General features: G+C 36.5%; 1 protein-coding gene and 1 pseudogene across 2 annotated transcripts; one reads left to right on the top strand and one right to left on the bottom strand.

The window, feature by feature from the left end:
- Nucleotides 1-18,014, top strand: part of LOC127788288 (putative SWI/SNF-related matrix-associated actin-dependent regulator of chromatin subfamily A member 3-like 1) — a 39,047-nt pseudogene that overhangs the window by 4,380 nt on the left and 16,653 nt on the right.
- Nucleotides 332-12,849, bottom strand: LOC127788289 (serine carboxypeptidase-like 45). 2 transcript variants are annotated; one of them, XM_052316412.1, is made up of 10 exons: nt 12,508-12,849; nt 12,320-12,421; nt 12,087-12,182; nt 8,388-8,480; nt 8,207-8,277; nt 7,835-8,119; nt 6,722-6,846; nt 6,487-6,579; nt 6,286-6,403; nt 332-728 (listed from the first exon to the last, which is right to left on the bottom strand). In XM_052316412.1, exons 1-10 carry the CDS (start codon nt 12,752-12,754, stop codon nt 546-548), a joined length of 1,413 nt encoding a protein of 470 aa, XP_052172372.1. In that variant the 5' UTR covers nt 12,755-12,849; the 3' UTR covers nt 332-545. The 2 variants fall into 2 exon arrangements, with proteins under 2 accessions (XP_052172372.1, XP_052172373.1); XM_052316413.1 differs by having other exon boundaries at nt 332-722; nt 12,508-12,848.

An 18,014-nucleotide genomic window follows, 5' to 3' on the forward strand; every position in this document is an offset into this window, starting at 1 on the left:
CTTACCCCATGGACGATAAGTCTCATGGGATAGCTACTTACAAATCTAACTTAAAGGCCTCAAACGAATTAGAAACAATAAATTTGACGATTGAAAGGGAAATTAGTTTAAGGGGTAATTGAAGACCTAGTAGGGACATTATAAAGGGTGTATTAATCCCTTGCTAATGATCATTGAGGGTCGATTTTATACACGTCTTTTGTTTTTCGAGAGATTAGAATCAATTTAGTATTTTTAGTATTATTAAATATATTAAATCGAAACTCAAGATGTTATTTAAACCCTATGATGTATTTTGTAAGAAGAGGGTAAACTTATTTTGAAGCTTGAATGAGATTTGGTTTTGTTTCATATTAGAAACTCTACTAGAAATTCTTATCGATACACTCATTATTGTTAAAACTAAGCAACTCTCTGTCCTGTATATATCTTGTGTATTTGCTTATTGTGCTTCAAGACAATACGGAGAGAGCAAGTCTTAGAGCTCTTGCTAATAATTGAACAAAAGGAAGAGATCAAGTTATAAGATGCATCCATAGATTTTTCTAGTGAATAGGCTTAGTGGTAGTGGATGGCACAGCCACAGGGAGTGGCTTTGCAGCCAAGAAAGCATAGAAGAGAGCAAGCGACCTCTCTGGCTGCGAAAATGGCGCTTCATGAGCCCCTCCTCTCACCGTCGCAAACGTCAGTATATCCCCATAAACCTGTGTCCATCCAGCAACCTGCAGCTTGCAAATTAACCCACAATTTCACCCAAATTAGCTACCCGTCTTGTTTCTAGATTTCTGTATGGATCAGATGCCATAAATAATGCGATAATTTGCAAGGACGCAAGGTAAATGGGTTGTAAGTTTGTTACCATACCAAACAAGAAGTGTGAATGATGTTTTTAAATTTTATTTATTGAATTTATAAGGTGGGATGACTATTGGTTAGTGGAGAAGTATCTCTAGATGAAGAAAAGTTATGTTGGATGACTACGAGACCACGTGCTTTTATTACTTGGATTAATTTATCGGGGAATCAATATGTATTAACATGTGGGAATACGGGAGTGGGTATAGCTATGCAATAAAAAACAAAAATAAATCTTAAATTAAACAAATGAAGTTATAATAGTGTTCGTTGAAAGATAAAATATGTGAGATAAAATTAAAATAATTCAAACTCGTGAAGAAAAAATTGACATAATATATGTAAAACAGGGTATAGAATGGAAACAAGTCTCACAAAACGAGCTTGGTAAGAAATACTTAAGCATAAATCTGAGTATATGTATGGTAAGGATAAAATAATTAGAGACTTAAAATTTATGCAATTGATGTAATGTAATAGACTTAATATGATCATATAATGCAGGAAACTGAATAAGCAATGAGTGGAATAATTTCTCACATAATGGGAATGTACATAATGGGATCCTCTTATAGAGGAGTGGAGAAATCACATAAAGAAACCTACCTTCTACAATAAATACAACATAAGGAAATAATACATATCTACATTATTAGGAATCTTTCCTTAGGAAATTTCCTATTCCAAATTAGGAAGGCATCTAAAGATCTACTACATTCTTTGACACTGGGCAAATGTCTGTCATTCCCAGCTTGCCTATTAAGTTTTCAAATCTTTTGACAATCAGCCTTTTAGTAAGAACATTCGCCACTTAATTTTCTGATGACACGTAGGGAATCAAAAATAGGCCAAAATCCAATTTTTTCTTAATGAAGTGTTGATTTATTTTTATATGTTTTGTCGTGTCATGTTGAATAGGATTATGAACAATACTAATAACTAATTGATTATCACACAAAAGTTTAATGGGACCTTACACCTTGACCTTCAAATTCTCTAGGATAATTTGCAACCATAACAACTCATACAAACCAAGGGTCATAGCCTTGAATTCTACCTCAGCACTTGATCTTGTCACAACTTCTTGCTTCTTACTTCTCCATGACACCAAATTGCCTCCTAAGAACATACAATATCTAGTTTTAGATCTCCTGTTAACTAGAGATCCTCCATAATTTGCATTTATAAATCCTTTGATATTTAAATCAGCCCCTGGTGCAAATAGAATACCTTTGCCCAGTGTGGCCTTTAGGTAGTTCAAGATCCTCCTTACTAGATGCATGTGTTTCTCGGTTGGGTTGTGTATGAATTGACTCATTAGGCTGATAGCAAATGGTTTGCCAGGCCTAGTGTGAGAGAGATATATCAGCCTACCCACTAACTGTTGGAACTTGCCCTTATCCACTGCCTTTCCATTAGGATTCTCTTGCAATTTGATGTTAAGATCTACTGGTATGCTGGCTTATTTTCCCCCTATCATACCTGTTTTAGCTAGCAAATTAAGTTTATACTTACGTTGAGACAAGAAAATCCATACCTTAGAGTATGTTACTTCAATCCTTAAAAAATATTGTACAACACCAAGGTCCTTAATTTCAAATTCCTTGACTAAATTTTTCTTGAGAATCTACTGGTCTTCTTCATTATTTCTTGTAAGCACAATGTCATCAACATAAATTAGTAAGGTAGTTATCTTATCACCCACATACTTGATGAAGAGAGTATGATTTCCTTTACTATGATGGTACCCCATATATTTCATGGCTTTAGAAAACCTGCCAAACTAGGCTCGTAGGGACTATTTGAGCCCCATATAAAGCCTTCTTATGTTTGCATACGTTTCCTACACTCTCTTGCTAAAATCTCAGAGATAACTCCATGAACACCTCTTCCTCTAAATCACCATGTAATAAGACATTTTTTACATCTAGTTGTTGTAGCTTCCACCCAAAATTAGCTGCTAGAGATATGAAAACTCTAATTGTGGTCATCTTTGTTATGAGGGCAAAGGTCTCAAGGTAGTCTATGCCATATGACTTGGTATAGCCTTTGGCCACCAGCCTTACCTTATACCTTTTTAGGGTTCCATCAGTATTGTATTTTAAATTGAAAATCCATCTGCAGCCCACTGGCTTGACTCCTTTGGGTTTAGACACCAATTCACATGTTTGTTTTTTATTTAGGGCCCTCATCTCCTCCAACATTGTTTCTTTCCATTTCTGATCTTTTAGAGCCTTCCCTATTGACTTTGGAATAACAATAGCATTCAAGGATGTTAGGAAGCTTTTATGGCTTTGAGAAGATCCAAATCATTAGGTTCAGGATTAGATAGGGATGGAATGGAAATTGTCTGAGGTGTGAATTCCATACTTGGGTTAGGATCTGATGCTGATGTAGGCTGAGGATCATTAAGGGATTGTCTTCTTTTGAATACACAAGGAGAGTCGTTAAACCTAACTAGGCAGCTATCGGACTACTTGTTCATTGTAGTTTGCATTTTGATGGGAGGAATTAGGTAAAGAAGTATGCTGAGGAGAGGAATAAGGAATGAGATTAGGAGGCTGATGGGTACCATCAAAGCTCACTAGAGCTTGGTGTTGCTGATTCAAGGTTAGGGAAGAAATTCCTAGGGTCTTGATCCTCATCGCCTACAATCTCGCCCTGAGGACTAACTTGAGGAGAACCAAAAAATGGCTGAGACTCAACAAATGTGACATCTTTGGAGACATAGAACTTTCATGAGGTAGAGTTGTAACATTTGTAGCCTTTTTGGGTGGAAGAATACCCAAGGAAGACACATCTATGAGCTCTAGAATCAAGTTTGTCTCGATTGGCTTTAGGAATGTGAACAAGACATGCACAACCGACCACTCTAAGAGGTAAAGGGGAATGCAAACTCAGATTTGGGAAAAAAGATGCTAGACATTGGAAAGGACTTTGGTTGTTTAGGACCCTAGATGGAACCCTATTAATCACATAAGCTGTTGTTAGAACAGTTTCCCTCCCAAATTGTTTAGGGACATGGTGATGGTGAAGAAGAGTTCTGGTCACATTGAGGAGATGTCTCATCTTCCGTTCAGTTACTCTATTTTGTTGTGGAGTATTTATGCAGGAAGATTCATGAACTATCCCCTCTTGTTGAGAAAACTAATGTAAGTGATTATTGAAATAATCCTTTGCATTATCAGTATGAAATTTTTGGATGGATATGCCAAATTGAGTGGAAATCATTTTGCAAAAATAGGGCAAGACAGTCCCAATGTTAGCCTTATCTTTTAACAAAAAAATTCAACACATGCGAGTGCAGTTATCTATAAGGGAAATAAGCCGTTTTGTCCCAGAATAATTTGGTATCTTGGATGGCCCTCAAACATTAGAATGGACTAAAGAAAATGGCTTAGATAACGGTTTATTGCTGATTGAATATGACACTCGATGGTGTTTAGCCATTACACACATCACATTGAAAACTATTAGGGTCTAGGGTCTTAAACAAGGTGGGAAACATGTCTTTTAACAAAACAAATAGGGGATGGCCTACTCTAAAGTGATGGATCCAAATGGTGGAGAGATCTAAAGTTGATTGGGATAAACAAGCAAGCCTTAATTGTCTCCTTTTAGGACAATCACTCTCCCCTTGTAAGACATATAGTCCATTTTGTTTCTCAACCACAACAATCATCTTCCCTATATCCTTGACCTAAAATTTATACATGTGAGGAGAGAAGAAAACATGATAATTTAGTTCTTTAGTAAGCTGATGAATAGAAATAAGGTTGGTAGCCAAATTAGGTACATGAAGTACCTGGTTAATAGATAAATTAGGACTAAGATTGACTTAGCCCTAGCTTGTGATGGGAACTGAAGTTCCATCGGCAATGATTATCTGTTTGGTGGTTTCGAGAGGCTCATATGTTTGAAAAATGTGGAGGTTAGGGGTCATGTGATTAGTGGCTCTTGAATTAAGGATCCATATGTTATTCCTGCCAATTTTAGAGGTTGAAAAAGAACCAAAGTTTAGGTAGTTACCTTGTAGTGCAAGAGAACATAATGCTCCATCCTAGATTGTCCTTAGAAAGGATTTCAGCTTGTTAATCTCCTCTGCATTCAATTGATAAAGATCAGTTCCAGAGGATTTTGTCTTATCAATTACTTCTTCTTGCTCCTTGCTTGTATAAGATAGACCTGGTGCTTTAAATTTTTGAATCCACCTATCTTGCTCAAAACAATCTCCTTGCCATGAAGCTTGAAGCAGGAATCCCTAGTGTGGCTAGGTTTTTTGCAGTAGGTGCACCACTGCCCTTCACAACCTGAGTTATTGGTTTGAGCTTCTGACTTCCCCTCTTTAAACCTTGCTCCCTCTTTGTTGCTAGTCATCAAGGTAGAACTTTCAGGGCTATGCTCATTGAGCATGGAACCTCTTCGATTTTCCTCACTTCTAACAATGGCAAACACTACATTGAGAGTAGGGAGTTTATCTCTACCAAAAACCTGAATTCTTACTAGATCAAACTCTGGATTTAGGCCTGTCGGAAATTCAACAATCATATCTCTTTCGAAAATTCGATTGAGGGTGGTAGCATCCGCACTGCACACCATTTCTATGAGGGCTAGTAGAGCCAATCTTTGTCTTAATCTCAAATATCACTGAGGCATCTTGAACCTTTGGGTAGGTCTAGCTCACCGTTTCCTAGATCTCCTTTGCGGAACTTAAAAACATGAAATTCTTACTAACTTTAAACTATATTGCATTCTACAACCAAGACATGATGAGAGAGTCCTCAACATCTCATGCTATAAAAGTAGGATATGAGTCTTTTGGAGGAGGTGCAGTCAATTGGCTGATCTTCCACAGCCTTTGATAAAGGTCCTGATGAGTTGAGCCCACTGCAAGTAGTTCCTATCGTCTAGATGGTAGGATTGATGCACACTCGACAAATCTCCAGTTTTGGTGGGCTATTCAACCGAAGTTGATTCTCCAGTTGTCAAGGTGGGAGCAATTTCTGAAAGTTCTGACATGTTCACCAGATTGATTGGTTGAACAAGAAAGAAGCAATGAAGGCTTAGAGGAAATAGAGGAAAAACTTTGCAATGAAGGCACACTAGGGTTCTAGGCGGATCAAGCGAGTATCCTTAGCTCTGATATCACATAGGAAACTAAATAAGCAATGAGTGGAATAATTTCTCACTTAATCGAAATGTACATAATGGAATCCCCTTATAGAAGAGTAGAGAAATCACATAAAGAAACCTACCTTCTACAATAAATACAACATAAGGAAAGAGTACATATCTACACATAAGGAAAGAAACCTACCTTCTTTGACCACCACAGGCACACATATCACCACACACATATTTCTTTGTGTGCATCAACATATAATAATGAAGAAATTAAATTATATTTAAAGTGAATAGAAAATGGGAAACCTGTCTGCCTTCAAACCAGGCTCTGTAGGGAACACTAGTGTCTAAGCCCAACTCCTTGGCCAAACCATTCACCAGCTTGCGAGTCCCTGTTAATGGGATCAATGAGTCTTGATCCCCACTGCAAAAGAGGGCAATAATTGTTCACATAATTTTTGAAATTATTTCTATTAATAATTTGTTTAGGTATTCGTGCTTGCCCACCTGTAAACCAAGACTCTAATTCCAGACTTCACGAGGGAACCCAGTAATCCAATTGTGGGTATCTCTAGGCTTTGCACCTCATACCTCTGCACCCTGTTGTACAAGATTGTTTCAGATTGTTAAAGTAAGGGAAAAATGAAAATTTTTCTCATTTGACGTCTTATTTTGACGACTCGTGAAATTTGACCCATTATCTCTATCCAAAAGAGAATGTTTTTTGGATGAGGATTCTTACTTGCTGCACATGGTCCATTGCTCGACTCCAACAAGTCGGGCATGGAAGGCCTTTTGTACATCTTTTCGATTCAAGTAGGAAATAGTTTCATCTATCACACATACATCTATCTTTGTAGCATCCCCCTGACAATGTATTCAATTTTGATAAATATAGTTGAAGGATGAGTAAGAGAGAAGACCTATTGGTTCGCCCAAGAGGTAAGTAAATGAAATGGGAAAGATAGCAACAAAAGAAAGACAGAAACACCTAACAAGACATAATGGGTTTATAAAGGATGTGGTAATAAATAGAGTCAATTAGAGGTTTAAAATTTATGTACCGAGCCATAGGATAAACAAACCATAGATATTTAATTCAAACTTGAAGAAAGTAACATTAAAATGTTGAAATAGATCTAAGTCTCAAATAATTTTTGGGGTGTTTTAAATAGGTTTTGTATGAGGTGTATTATTTAATTCCTTTTAATATCCCAACAAATCTTTAATTATTTAATGTCTCCCAACACTTTTCTTCAAAAACACACAAAAGAGTTGTGTATCCATTCTAAAAAAATAACACTATTTGTTGAAAAGCACCTCAAATGGACTTAGAAAAAATTTTAATATCCCAAATCCACGTCATCTAGTAATAAAAAACATTGAAAGAATTGTCATTTACTAATGGACCTTTTAATTAATATGATGTAATTATGCAAAACTCAGAAATAGTTGAGGTTTTCCTTTTTAGAAACTTAGGTCTTATTCTCTTTATTGTTTTCGGATCGTTTTTAGTTTTTAATTTTTTAAAACAGTAAAAACGTGTTTATTTTTATATTTTTGAAAACGTATTTTTTAAAATAAGAAAAAAATTTATAAATAAAATTAAAATAATAAAAAATCATTTTGCCTATTTTTATCACAAATATGTTTAAAATTTTTAAAATGCAAAAAAGTGTTAACAAAAAGAATGAGTTTTCAGTAATCTCAAAATAGAGATTTAAAACACAAAATTAAAAATAAATTTAAATCTCAACACTTAAAACTGAAACACAAAAAGAATAACACATTAATTTTCCTCATTATCCGACAAGAATTTCTGGTGATTATGGCCTGAAAAGTACTCCTTACTTACCAGTGGATGAAGAAGCTGAGATTGGGAATCGTTGGATGACAAGCAGACATCCAATATAACATCGTGGGTGTTGACGAATGTGCTGATCTCTCTTGAAGCTTCGGTCCACACTCGAGAGCAGGGCGGGCTGAGAGCCCCCCCAGCCTGCTGCTGTATTGTAATCTGCGAGAAGTTGCAGACGCTGTTGCACAGCTCGTACGTCGCATCCGATATCAGTCCGTGCGACCACAAGTACTCCGCCCTCGAGTTCAAATCTGTGTTGAATTCCAACAGCGGGTTCCCTATCTGCACTCACAGAAGCGTTTCTTAAAGTTAAAAATGATCTGGCGGGCCAAACGCTGTACTCAGAGGGACAGTTTTTGTGTTACTCACTGCTATGCCCTTCAGATTGAAAGGTGCTTTGGATCGGATTATGAGCTCCGCCAGCTGTGGCACGTAGTGTCCTATCAAGAAATAGAGCTTTCACTGTATAGTTAAATTGTTAATTACCGTCTCATCATCTAACGATTTAAATAGTTAGGGCTGGTAGAAGCTGACCATAATTTCTACGTACCCCCATAACTCTCCCCTGTTATAAAGAACTCTCTGTTCTTGTACTCTGGGAATTGGCTGAACCAGTGCTCGAGAAAGACGAGGCTGTCGCGTGCTACACAAACAGGAAGACACAAAACTAACTGGGATATGAAGAAACCTTCAGAGAAGTCATTGCTTGAAGAAGAAAAAAACTTCGATGGAGAAGAAAAGAAAAGTCTCATTTAATCTACCAGGTATGTACAAGACCTTCAACTTTTATATTGAGGTCACGAGGAATGCTAGGAACAGAAAATAAACTAACTGAATAACAGAAATAAAGCAACAAAATTAACAACATCAACTAACTTCTAACTAACATGTGGTTGGATACCACCGGGCGCAAGTTGGAGATTGTCAAGGACAACAAACCCAACTTGGAAATAAGGCAGCAGTGTTGAGCTGAGCTTAGTGGCTTGGTGAAGACATCTCGAGCTATTCAGAGGAAGAAATGTGCATAGGGGAAATGAAGCCTTGCTTGCACTGATCACGTACAAAATGGCAATCGATATCCAAGTGCTTGGTGCGTTCATGAAACACGAGATTCTCTATGATGTGAATGGCTGCCTAGTTGTCACAATGGAGTGGAATAAGACTAGATATTGCAATGTTGAATTCCTAAAGCAAATAAGAAATCCAGAGAAGCTCACAAATTGTCGAGCCCATACACCAATACTCTGCTTTAGCAGAGGAGTGCAAGATAGTAGACTGCTTTTTTTCTTTTTCAAGACACCAGTGCATCGCCAATCAAAATACAATACCCGGTAAGAGATCTGTGGGAAAAGGCACAAGAGGCCCAATTGGCATCGCTATAGGCCCTGAGAGATAAGACTATTAAAAATAGGATAGTATAGGCCTGTAGAGGATGTCTCATGCAGATACTTAACAACTTGAATGTACACTGAGAAATGAAAGGGCTCTACTTTCAGCTCCAGACCAATATCGTCACCTACTTGGTAAGCTCTTGTACTTCAATTTGACCAGACCTAATATCAGTTATGCAGTTCAGCACTTGAGTCAGTTCATGAGCAATCCCCGTCAACCTCACCTATTAAGATGAAGGAAAGGAAAAGTGGTTTCAAAGAAGAAGGACAATAAGGATATAGATGCAAACTTGTCTTTCTTTGGTGTGTTAGTGGCAAAACAAAGACATCCAAACACTCGCATGTAAGAATAGTCTGGGGCTCTGTTGTATAGTAATTGATATGGGGATTTCCATTGTAGTATCGATGGGGGCAACTGGTTGATGATGTTTGTGGCAGTGAGGATACATTATGACCAAAAGTCCTTAAGGACACATGACTGATGTAATAGTGCCCGTGCAATATCAAGGAGATGCATGTGCTTACTCTCAACAACTCTATTTTGTTATGGAGTGTAAGCATAGGTACGTTGGTGCATGATACAAGAAGCTTTAAACAACTGATTACATGTATGGTTGATAAACTCACTGCCATTATTAGTCCAGATAATTTGAACTTTGGATTGAAATTGGGACCACGATAAGGAAATGAATTAGGATTGAATTGGTTTGGGATTTTTACTGCATCATAAAGGTCCAAGTAGTCCGTGAAAAATCATCTACAATGGTTAGGAAATACCGTGCCCTGCTTATAGATACAATAGAGTAAGGTCCCTATACGTCCACATGAATAAGGGCAAAAGGATTTTTAGTGAGGTCCTTTTATCTTATTGTGAAGAGGTATAAGTGTTAGAGGTAGAGTTCTTAGCAAGTAACAAGTAATGCAGAAGCATCCCTCTTTTCAACAAAGGAGGAGGTGACGTGCCTTTGTGATTCCACCCGTAAGACTATAGAATAGGCCTTATTGACACTAGGCAATGGATCAAATAGGAGGATCTGATTTCGTATCTTATTGCATCCATCGTCTAGCCTTATTAGGAACTGCATCAACTTACTTCGATTGGTTAATTCTGCCATGGTATGTGCTACCCCACAAGTGCAGGATGGCAGTGGCTCTAGGGCTGCAAGCTCATCCCACAGTTTATTGAGTTGAGTGTAATAGACTGAAACAAATGAGTTGTCTTATGTAGTGGAAGATATCTGTCGTTGGATTTGATAAGCTAGAGGGCATTGCTTTCTCCGAAGTGTTCTGCAATTTCATCCCAAAGCTCTTTTGAGGTGGTAGTATATAGGAAAGCCTCGACTAAATCTTTCGAAATGTTGTTCAGGATCCAAGACTGCACCATATAATCATAGCATTGCCAGACTTCAAACAATTATGATCCTTTTTTAGGAACTCGAACTCGACCATTGATAAACTTGAGCTTATGTTTTGCTCCTAGAGTTATCCTCATTGCCCTAGACCAATATGTGTAATTTGTGCCATTGAGAGGAAAGGAGATGAGCACTATACCGAGATGATCACCACTATGTAAGTGCATTGCGTCTCCTATAACCGGAGTTGTACCTCTGTTGTCAACAATACCTTCAAACCTCTCCGCGTTATCATTCATCCTAACAGCAGCAACCATTACTTGTCAACAAGAAGAAAAATAAACGAAGCATGAGGATGCGACTGTCCATGCAAAGGGAGATCAACTCACAGGAGGGAGCGGAATCAAGGCATCGACATTCTGCTTTGATACCATGGAGAAACCTTTGGAGAACTCATTGCTTGAAGAAAAAAAAAAATCAATGGAGAAGAAAAGAACCGAAGTCTCATTTAATCTACCAGGTATTACAGGACCTTCAACTTTTATATTGAGGGCAAGAGGAATGCTAGGAACAGAAAACAAACTAACTAAATAATAGAAATAAAGCAACAAAATTAACATTAACTAACAAGTAGTTGGTAGTTGGTTAGGTAATCTCAACGGGATAAACACATACATGCAAGATGGATGGAGTTCAGATTTAAGAAACCATCGGAGTTGATGCAGCGTGTAGCGCGTGTGAAAAAAAATATATCAAAATAAACTCTTGAAAGAACAAATTGTAATGGCCAAAGCTTGATTTTTAAGAAAACATAAAAACAAGATTGTTTTGATAAAAAAAATTTAAATAGATTGCTGAAATTTATATTAAAAAAACTTGATTATAAACTCTATATTTTAGGCATATTTATAGTGTTTGGCTAATCCAAATTCATCTAACATTTATAAATAAAATTCAATTAGAATACTAATATAAATAAATTCTAAGTAAAATTTAGTTAGAATTCTAATAGAAATAAATCGTAATCAAACATGAAATATAATTCTAAATCAAATAGAATCTTAAAATTTATGAAATATTAAAATACTGTTTTGGCGCTATTATTTTGGCATGATCGAGTTGGCTTTGAGCCCGGTCTTAATTATTCAAGAGCGAATGTAAAAATTTATGTAAGGGGAGGTTGAAGTATATATATATATATATATTTAGATGTAGAAATGTACATCTCAGATTTTGGGATAGGTTGTAATTTTTTTTGAACTAATTTGTTATTAAAAATTAATTTTAATTGTGGGCTATCTTGGACTCTAGCCTGGGACAGCTCACGTATAGATCTGACTCTGTAGATCAAAGATCTGACTCTGTAGATCAGTGAATGCATCAGGAGTAATTTTCTGCCGAGCCCGATATATCGGGTTTGAATTCGAACCCTAGTTTTTTTCTGTTAAATCAGTATGATATAAGTCAACTTACAAAATGTTTGAAGAAAGAGTTGGAGAAAATTACCCGTGATGGCATCGTTCACTGATGAGTAGAAGGATTTGTTGGCCGAATAAGAGAACCCAACTCCGGCCGGCGACTCCAGGTACAGCATGTTCGCCGCTGTTAGGAGAAGAAAATCTTTTTCGATCAGTTGTTTTCAGAATCGGAAAACAGCTTTAGGAAAAGGTTTAATACTGTGAGCTCGTGAATCACGAAAGCAAAAGAAAATCTGCAAATTCACATAAAAAAAGGGAAACCCTTATTCCAACTGTAGTCATGTTTGACCAGAATGTCTCCGGCTGGCTTAAAAGGTCCATGCTCGCAGAAAGCTCCGGCTCCAACGGAGGAACAACCAGGCCCTGAAAAATCAAACCCATTATACCACTTGAAACGCACTACTGACGGAACACTTAAAATCTCGAGCTCACTGTTAAACCCATCTAACCTCCAGTTAACCAAAGAACAAGAGGCTTTGAAGCGGGGTTGGTTTTGGCTTCAACGAAGTAGTAGAAGAGAGCTCGGTCTTGTTTGTCGTCGACAGTGATGTAGCCTGAGAATTGCCGGAAACTGACTCGTGGTTGGCCTGGCAGCCGCAGGATTCGATCAGCTTCGGCGACGGACTCCACTGGTAAACACATGTGCAGAAAGAACATCATCGTCGCCGCCATGAAAGGCCATGCTTGAGTTAACATGGTTCAGAGTGAGACAGAGATGGAGCTTGACGACGAGGTCCAATTCAACGAATGATTTGAGTGTCGGTCGCGTTGATGGACTTTGCTGCTTTCTAATTATTTTAAGGATTTTGTATGGTAAGTTGGTCACGTTGATGGACTTTGTCTGGGAGCGAGCAAGCAAGACAAACAAAAAATTGTTTTTTTTTATTTTTTTAATTTATCTCTCAAAAGTATTTAGTGCTAATTTCTAAAAATAAAATTAACTTTTTTGGTGTTTTTAATTATGCACTTACTTTTCTTAATATTATGATGATCAAATTTTTAATTTATTTTAAATTTATATGCCCTTGTTCTTTTAAAAATTAAAATACCTCATTAATTGTTAATGTATCTTAATAAATCAACAATTAATCTTGATTGGTGTGTACTTAGATTGTATGAAAATGGAATTGAAAAATGAATATAATATAAAACGAAAACAAGAAAATAGTATTTTTAAGAAAAGTATAAAATAGAAACAAAAAGAATTGTATAAAATATTTTCGTGTATAATAGATGTGTGCATATTTACTTTATAGAAGGTATTATATTCTTAAATTGACATTATCTAGTGTCTAATTCAATCCATATCTTTTATTAAGGTCATATCATTTAGTTTATGTCGACGTTCAATTTTAGTCGATTTCGATTCGTCTTGGGCTACGGTGAGTAAGTCCAAAGTGCCTAGAAGAAGAAAACAAAGATCTTGGACGTGAATCGACACCAGAATTTTTTATGTGGTTCGGTCAGAACGATGCTTACTCCACGACCGCATTGTGATTATTCTTTCAAAATGGCGGTGTCTGATTATTCTTCCTGTCTTTACCCCTCATGATATATATGATTTATACTGAGAGGTTTTTACAATTTAGATAATATATAGAAATACAATGATTACATAATGGGGGACAAACTGCCCTTATCGTTTACATAAAATCGGGAGTGGGATCCTCATTATGAGGAGCATGGGCTGTTTGCAGGTAAAGTAACTGGACTCTACCTCTGACTTCTTAACAACTTTGTCACTTATGCGAGCTGACGGTTTTAGGCCAGCGACTTGGGCGGTCCAGCGAACTGAGGGTTTTATAGCGAGCCCGTTAGTTGATCGTTGAGAGCTCGTTAGGGGGTTTTACCAGGAGCTCGCAAGATGCTTGCTTTACGGGTTTCGGGTTTCGGTGGTGTACGAATTTCTTTTGACAAAGTCACCGGGATTTTCCGTGCTCTGGGTGATTGGGCCGACCCATTGGACTGAGCCTAGCCCATACGGGGTGATGCGAGAATAACGTATAATAGTTTAGAATGACATGACAACAATTAACAATTTTTTTTAATATGATATAAATTAAAAGTCTAGTTCCAATATTAAAAAAAATAAAAAATTGATATATAATTATATATAAATACAATAAAATGTGGATCATTTTAAATTAATAATTAATCAATTATTTAAGTTCTGTTTATTAGGTAAATTTGTACACCAAACATCTTAATTTCATCATTTCTTAAACTAATTTGTGCATGAGTTAATGCTTAAACACAGCTTCACTTTGAACCATCATATCTTAATTATGTGAGTGCCATTGAATAATTGATCATTTGAGATTTCTAAATTAGTATTCTCTGTGAATATTTTAACCTTTAAACTTCTCTTAATTAGTTAATTATATATTCACCATTACATAATCTAAACTTAAATTAAAAGGGAGTAGGTGTGGGTGTCTTTGTCAAAATGGGATTGCTACCTCCTTCTATGGTTTGATGGCCCATCTCATTTTTCTTATTATTGATGATTCTAAAGAAAAATCAATCAGTTGGTTATGATTAAAAAAACACTTTCAGAAGAGTATAGATTAAGAAAAATTCTCCCCTCAAAGGTGGCCAGAAGATGAGGCTATGGGTTCTCCAATCTGTCTCAATTAAGTAATAACCATACTCAAAACACAAATTTGGGAAATGTGGTTAGACATGGCCCCTTCATATAGTGTTACAGCATGGCATGGCACAAATAATTTTGGAACCAAGCTTGCCTACCTCAATCCATTTGACATCTATACTGTTCCTTCCTAACCAAAAGAGGACGATCGGAGACGAGGCACGAGCTCCGACGACGGGTCCATACGGGGGTGGCTAGCACCTATAAGCACTCCGATAGTCGAGTGAGTAAGAGAGTAAAGAGAGACAATGTATCAGTAAGTCAAAGATCAGAACATACCTTGGCTCTGAGAAAAGATGGTTGATATAGGAGGAGGAAATGTCCTCCTGCATACATGCATCGTGCGTTTGCAGGTGATGAGACTGACTATCTGGCATTGGTGGAGATTTTCATGTGGTAACATGGTGGCGACGGGACCTCATTAATGTGGATGTGATCCGACATTAATGAGGATAGGATCTGAGGCGGTCGCGCGGATACCCAGTAGAAGTCACAATGATGTCGTGGCAAGCTGGCGCTAGGCCAAGACTAGGTCTAGAGAGAGGACCAAGGTTGGGCCGAGATTGGGCCTAAGAAGAGGGCCAAGATTAGGCCCAGACAGTCCATCTACTTATAAATTCTTGAATAGTTTTTTAATTATTGTATATATATAATTTGTTATTTAGAGATAGGATTTTTCTAATATATATATATATATTATAGAGAATGTCCAAGTCTTTAGCTGATAACTTCCTCAAGGCCCGTTGGCCACCATCCCATTGATCTTTTTTAATATTTACATCAGCTTATTCTTATTTTAAATTTGACCTCATAATACTTTATTGATGTGTCATAAGTTAAGTCCCGTAAGAGTGAATGCCTAAAAAGACAAAGTCTAAAGCTTATGAAAAAGAAAACCCCACAAAACCAGGAATTGTTCAACCTTCTATAGACTGTTAACAATTTATGAGAGATTGTTAATAGTTTCTGAGAGACTGTTGAAAGTTCCTAACGATCATCACGGAAAAGAGGATCTTGATGTTGACAGCCTTCTTGATCCATGATCTAGGGAGATTTTCAAGCTGTCTCTCTCAACGGATATGAAGCCTTGAAAAAATGTCATGAGGAAAGCACTAAAGCTCTTTGGGATATGACCACCATCCTTTAGAATGCTCTTTCATATACTCTGCTTCCTCCAATTCTATAAGCTTATGCATTGCCATCACACCGGCAAGAACCTTTCTGGGAGATTGCCTGAGAATCTTTATGGGAAGTAGTTATTGGAAGAGTTTAGCGATAAACTATTCAAAGAACTCCCTTAGAAAGAGGTCTCCCAAAGACCTTCCTAAAAGGCTAGGCATGTCTCTTGAAAACCTCAAGTAAAATAGGGCTCCGGAAGATTATCCCTCCAATAAACCGTTGACAGTTTCTAGAAAATTGTCGATAGTTTCTGGAGACTACTTTGTGAGACCAACCAAAGTAGCCTCGGGTAGCTCCCATTTAAAAAGAAGGTATTGTTCCAACCCCTATGGAAAAATCCCATGAAGGCGAAAGTATCGTAGCTTGAATCACACTTGGTCCTCAATATAATCTCATTACTTGGGAAGCTAGAGATATGAGAAGAATAATTGAACAAGTCTTAGAATGGAGGAAACTAATCATTGTGGAGGAAGACCCACATAGAAGAAAAATTCCCTTCACTTTATATAAATCATGGATAAACCTCTTTTCCCCAAGTTCAAAGTGTCTCAAATCAACTCTTACTCAAGAAAATGAGACCCTTCTGACTATATACAAAACTATGAGTCTATAATGATGTTGCATGGCTAGGAAAACGCTATTATGTGCCAAGCCTTCTCCTTAATTTTAAAAGGTCATGCTCGTACATGGTTCAATAGCTTAATAGAAAATTCTATCTCCTTCTTCGATCAATTAAGGAAAGTGTTCACTAAGGCATCATTAATTGCCATAAAAAAAAGATGCTACATACTTACTCAGTATTTGCCAAGAAAGTAAAGAAACACTTCGTTAATATGTAAATTGTTTTAGAAACTATACAAAAATGAGAAGACTCTTTTTTATAATACACACAGGTGGTCTCTTATGAAGAATACAAAAAGTAGATAAGGAAACAAGAGAAATAAGAAATCTAATAACTTTATATAGTTATGCATATTCTATTTTCTATAATACAAAGGTTGATTAAGTTATATTTAGTATCAAAAAATAAAAGAAAATAAGACAGTTAAGGATTCAGTAATATTGATAGTTGAATCTTCCATGGCTAGCTTGCTTATTAGTTTGTTGAATTGCCTTTTATGCAGATCCTTTGTAAGCACGTTATTGATTTGATTGCTAGTTGGGATGTAGGGTATACAAATTAGCTTATTGCTAAGCTTTTTTGTCTACTTCAATGTGTGTGTGTGTGTGTTTTGTGAAGAACCAGGTTGTGGGCAATGGAGATTGCAACTTTATTGTCACAATATATTTTCATATGAGTGGAGTCAAATACTTTCAATTCTTCCAACAACCTTTTGATCCACATACCCTCACAAATTCCATGAGCAACTATCTTGAACTCAACTTCTGCACTACCTCTTACTACCATATTATGCTTTTTACTTCACTAAGTAACAAGATTTCTTTCGATCAAAGCACAATAACTCAAAGTATATCTTCTATCTGTAATACTACTAGCCTAATCAGCATCCGTGTAGACTTCAATCTATAGATGTCTGTGTTTTTTGAGCAACATCATTCTTCTAGGAGTCCCTTTCAAGTACCTCAAGATCCTATACATAATTTCAAAGTGCTCTACACCTGACGAATACATAAATTAGCTCACCATGTTCACAACAAATGTGATGTTAATGTTTTGCCTTTGATATGGTTTTGATGATGAAAAAAAATTATATTTTGATGATGAAATTATTTTGTTAATGGTTATTAATTTGGTGATCCAAATTACTTTTATATGTTCTATTAAGCACCAAAATAAAAATTAATTTCATCATGCAATTTAATGCCAAAAATCCTATGATAAATTTCTTAATGAAATTTGGAGTATTATGTTTTTTATTTGATCACAAAAATTTTATATAAAAATATTTTTTCAAATTTTTTTGATCATTGCTACAGTGACTTTTGACCGTTTGCTACAATATTTTTTTATTTGTGCCTTTGGCAAACTGTCAACCATTTGTTTTAATAATATCAACTGTTTTTATACAAGCTCTCGGTTGTTTGTTGTCGATTGCCTCTACATCATGAACTGCTGACCATTCTTCATCAAGTGTCAACCGATGTTGTAAATTTGAACTAACCTAT

This window comes from Diospyros lotus, chromosome 13, assembly GCF_014633365.1.
Source record: "Diospyros lotus cultivar Yz01 chromosome 13, ASM1463336v1, whole genome shotgun sequence".
In the NCBI taxonomy this organism is placed as follows: Eukaryota; Viridiplantae; Streptophyta; class Magnoliopsida; order Ericales; family Ebenaceae; genus Diospyros; species Diospyros lotus.

Excerpts from the sequence above, each read along its gene's own strand:
- LOC127788289 (XM_052316412.1), bottom strand. The coding sequence starts at position 12,754 with ATGTTAACTCAAGCATGGCCTTTCATGGCGGCGACGATGATGTTCTTT. Across the intron at positions 12,183-12,319 it reads TGACTACAGTTGGAATAAGG|CGGCGAACATGCTGTACCTG; the intron begins GTTTCCCTTTTT and ends TTCTCCTAACAG. Across the intron at positions 729-6,285 it reads CCTGGTTTGAAGGCAGACAG|CTGCAGGTTGCTGGATGGAC; the intron begins GTTTCCCATTTT and ends TTAATTTGCAAG.